The sequence below is a fragment of the Corylus avellana genome, chromosome ca8, assembly GCF_901000735.1.
Source record: "Corylus avellana chromosome ca8, CavTom2PMs-1.0".
Classification (NCBI taxonomy): Eukaryota; Viridiplantae; Streptophyta; class Magnoliopsida; order Fagales; family Betulaceae; genus Corylus; species Corylus avellana.
In genome coordinates, this window is record NC_081548.1 from 6,154,762 (window position 1) to 6,159,041 (window position 4,280).

The following is a 4,280-nucleotide window of genomic DNA, read 5'->3' on the forward strand; positions in this document are numbered from 1 at the left end:
TAAGGACAAATTTGGAATTTTATAAAAAACTCAGGGGTATAAATGTCATTGTCTCACTTTTAACGTTTAAAATCTAACGGAGGGGTTCAAATTGAGAGGTTTTGAAGCTCGGGGGATTGTCAAAATACGCAGTAATTTAGGGGTTTAAAGTGAAGTTTCTCCTAAAAATTACGAGAGAGAGAGAGAGAAACATGTACCTGTAGCCGTAGGAAGCTTTGCTTAAAAGTATGTGTTAGATTCATGCACCCTTCCATGGCAACAGATACAATAGGATTTGAACGCTTATCCAAACCTGGAATTTTGACTAATTTGTGACAGTTAGTAAGGCACAAACCATTCATATTTGAGAGCTTTGATAGATCCGGCATTCTTTCCAGTGCAGTGCAGTGTTTTGCATCTAAAAAAATCAAACTTGCTGGTAAATCCGGAATTGATTTAAGCTTTCTACAGTGAGCCAATCTGAGATCTTGAAGCTTCGAAAGACCACCTAGGCTTGTTGATAGACTTTCAAAACTATTGCATCTTAAATCTAAAATTTTAAGAGAACATAAATTCCAAAGATCTGTAGGAATTCCGTCATCCAATAAATTGCAGTCCCAGAGACATAAGTGTGTTAGTGAGTTCAAGCCTTGTAGTGTAGCAGGCAGTAGATTGACTGACTTAGGACTTTTCCTTGGTGATATCCAAGACCAAAAGAGTGATGGCAATGACTTAGACGGTGATCCTTTACACCCACATAGAGATAAATATTTGAGATTCTTCAGTTGCACTATACTAAAAGGCACTTGTCTTATAGCAGTTCTGTCTACAAGAAGAGTTGTCAATGATTCCATCTCCCCCAAGTTGTCAGCCAAATTGTGCATTTTAGAACACCCAGAAAGAATGAGAGTTTCTAGAGACTTCAAGTTATAGAAACTCCTTGGCAAACTTTTAAGGCATTTGCAATCTTTCAAATTCACCAAAACAAGATTACTAAGATCTCCAATGGAGTGGTGAACCTCAAGCAAACTCGTACAATCTTCAAGTATTAATTGCTCTAGATTTGGGAGTTTTGAAAAGTCAGGGGTCTGGCTCAGATAATGAGAGTGACTGAGATTTAAAATTTTCATCTTCTCAAGCAACTGCTAAACAAATGAGAAAACAACCAATGAAAAAGGAAGGAAAGAGCAATATTAGAGCACATAAATAATAATAATAATAATAATAATTAAATAAATAAATAAATCATTGATTATTTTACCTTGGGACTTTCCCAAACTTTTTTGAGATTGCTATATTGCAAGTCAATTACAACTAAGTTTCTTGGATAAAAGTCCTTTGGAATAAACTTTAGAGGGAATCCATGCCAACAGAGCCACCTTAATTCTTTGGAAAGATATTTATAGTCTCCAGTGAGTCGTACGTGATCAAGTTGGAGTAATCTTAGTCTCTGCATCTTCATAAATGCTTCTGAATTGAAATTCATCTTACTTAGACTTGTCAATTCTAAAGTAAGTCCTTCAACTGAGTTTGTTCCCTGTAAAAACACAAGAATTGCATGAGACAAGTGATTATCCAAACTTATCACATAATCTTTCTTATTAATCATTTCATTTATCTCGCTTTGCTTAATATAATGTAATCATGTTTGCAACTATACAAACAATAGAATGATATTAGGAAAGAAAAAAAAAAAGTTCCAATTTTCAAATAAGAAATATATGGATTAAACTTTCAAGGCATGTGATTAGTGTGAATTAGTACGCATTTGCTTCCCGAATAACATATATCTTAGAAAAGAAAAATGCTTTTCTTTTTTTTTTTTTTTTCTTTTTCTTTTTCTTTCATTGTTTTCAATTGAGAAAGTTCTTATTACCTCGTGCTTTGTCAATATATCAAATGCATCCTCATGCAACCATAATCTACTCCATTTCCCAGGTTTGTTGGGGTGTTTTTCACGAACGATTTCTCTTCCCATGTCTCGCAACAAATCATGCATTGTAAACTCGTTTGTCTCACTAACTTTAAGAAGACACCGCTGAATGAGGACACTGATTCCAATCTTTGCAAAAAAACCACAGCCATCCAATATTTTTACAACATAGTCTATATCCTTTCCTATGAAGAAACATGATATGTCAAGGAATATATCCTTTTTAGTATTGTCGCTTAGTCCATCAAAACTTATTCTAAGTTTATTTTGAATTTGCTCATGAGGAATCCTCATCAATTTATCTAATGCACTTTTCCATTCTAGCATGCTCCTAGAGAAAAGGAATGAGCCCAAAACTTCAAGTGCTAATGACAACCCTCAACAGTAAGCAACGATACTTCTTGACAAATCAGTATAATCTTCAATAGGATAACTATTCCTAAAGGCATGCCAACTAAAGAGCTCAGGAGAGTCAATGTCATTCATTGTTGTAACTCTATATACAATATCCACTTCTAGCTCCTTTAGCAAATGCTCATCTCTCGTTGTTATAATCATTCTATTTCCCAAACCAAACCATTCACGCCTTCTATATATTGCATTCAGTTGCTCCATTTGGTCTACATCATCAAGTATCACAAGTATTACTTTATTACTAAGTCTTTCTTTAATCATATTGATTCCTTTATCAAAACTACTTATCTTTATCTCGCTTGTCTTCAAGATGTTAGAAAAAAGTTCTTGGAGATGAACCTAACCCTTAGGTTCCTTGGAAGTTTCCCTAACATTTGCAAGAAAACTTTTACCTTCAAGTCCATGAAAAAATTGGTTATAAATGGCTTTAGCAATGGTTGTTTTGCCAATTCCGCCCATTCCCAAGATCTCTACCATGCGAATATCGTTAGCTCCAACATTTAACCCAAAAGTTATGTCTTGAACATGAGAATCTACTCGAACTGGGTAGAGTGCTATAAGCAAGTGTGTGTTGTTCAGTTCTCTTGAAATCTCTTCTACAATTTTCCTAATAAACTTAGCTTCATGCCTGGAAATTATTTTAAGAAGTTAGGTAGAGTCACATTATACTAGAGTGAATTGAAATATAAGTTTCATATATGCGAATATGTAAAAACTTAGAACAAATTAGTTTTGGCCATTATCCTTAACTCATTAGCATTTACCATACTAATTGGTCAAAGTTTGAAGAAACTAAATTTTTATACCACAGAATTATGTTAACCCAAAATCCAATAGACTCAAAACCTCTCTCACACGGACAAAAAAAATACCCTTGCTTTTAATTCCATGACAAAGAGTAATGTTTTGTTCTTTTCAAACCTATAGTGCAACTAGCAAAGTAGGATTTTTTGTATCGTAGTTGCAAAGGGTTTTCTTCATTTTCTCTAGTTATTTCCACTCTTTTTGTCTCAAAAACTAAAAGGTGGCCTATATGTATGCAAAAGGTAGGTCAAAATAAACCAAGTCAACTAGGCTTTTTTTCCCATATGATTTGATGGAATATCAAATCGCATCAATAAATTTCCACCATGATTTGAATTCTATCAATGCCTCTAAAGGCAATAACAAACTACAACTATCATTCAAGTTGAAGTAATACTTGTTCTGAGCACAAGAGTTGGCTTAGTCCTAACACTATATTACCTTGTCAGTAATTTTGGCCACAACTTTCTTAGCTAACTCTTCTTCTTGTAGACTTATTTACTCTCTACAAGCTTCTTTCATTTGGGCAATTATCAAGTTATATATATATAGGAGAAATTTCACTTTGGACCCCTGAACTTTCAATTTCTATTACTTTGAACCCCCCCGGTCAATTTTTGACATTAAAACTCTTAAAAAGACAAAATTACCCTTCAATTTTCTTTTTATGAAAAAAATGAAAAAAAAATTGAAAAAAAGGTTACAAGGTGGCCCAACCGTGGGTCCCCTTGTGGTTTTTTTTTTAAAAAAAAAAAACAATTAATTTGAAATTTTATAAAAAAATCAAGGGTATAAACATCATTGTCTAACTTTTAACGTTTAAAATCTAATGGAGAGGTCCAAAGTGATAGAAATTGAAAGTTCAGGGGTCTAAAATGAAAGGTTTTGAAGTTTGTGGGGGGCATGTCAAAAGAGGTGGTAGTTCAGGGTTCTAAAGTGAAGTTTTCCTTCTTCTTTTTTTTTTAGGAGGGAAACTTCACTAAGCCCCCCCTGAACTTCCACCCGATTTTACAGACCCCCCTGAACTTTCAAATCTCTCATTTTGAACCCCTGAACTTCCATTTGCTCTCACTTTGGACCCCTCTATTAGTTTTCAACGTTTGATTAAACAGTTTGACTTTTTAAACGGTTTGACTATTAGCCCAAAACG

At 34.0% G+C, this 4,280-nt stretch overlaps 1 protein-coding gene across 1 annotated transcript in view; it reads right to left on the bottom strand.

The window, feature by feature from the left end:
- Positions 1-4,280, bottom strand: part of LOC132190757 (TMV resistance protein N-like) — an 11,162-nt gene that overhangs the window by 2,817 nt on the left and 4,065 nt on the right. Inside the window, exons 2-6 of the mRNA XM_059605807.1 lie at positions 2,719-2,954; positions 2,311-2,532; positions 1,856-2,097; positions 1,241-1,516; positions 198-1,121 (exon numbers count right to left, since the gene is read on the bottom strand). Coding sequence (XP_059461790.1) covers positions 198-1,121; positions 1,241-1,516; positions 1,856-2,097; positions 2,311-2,532; positions 2,719-2,954 — 1,900 coding nt within the window. The remainder of the gene's footprint in view (positions 1-197; positions 1,122-1,240; positions 1,517-1,855; positions 2,098-2,310; positions 2,533-2,718; positions 2,955-4,280) is intronic.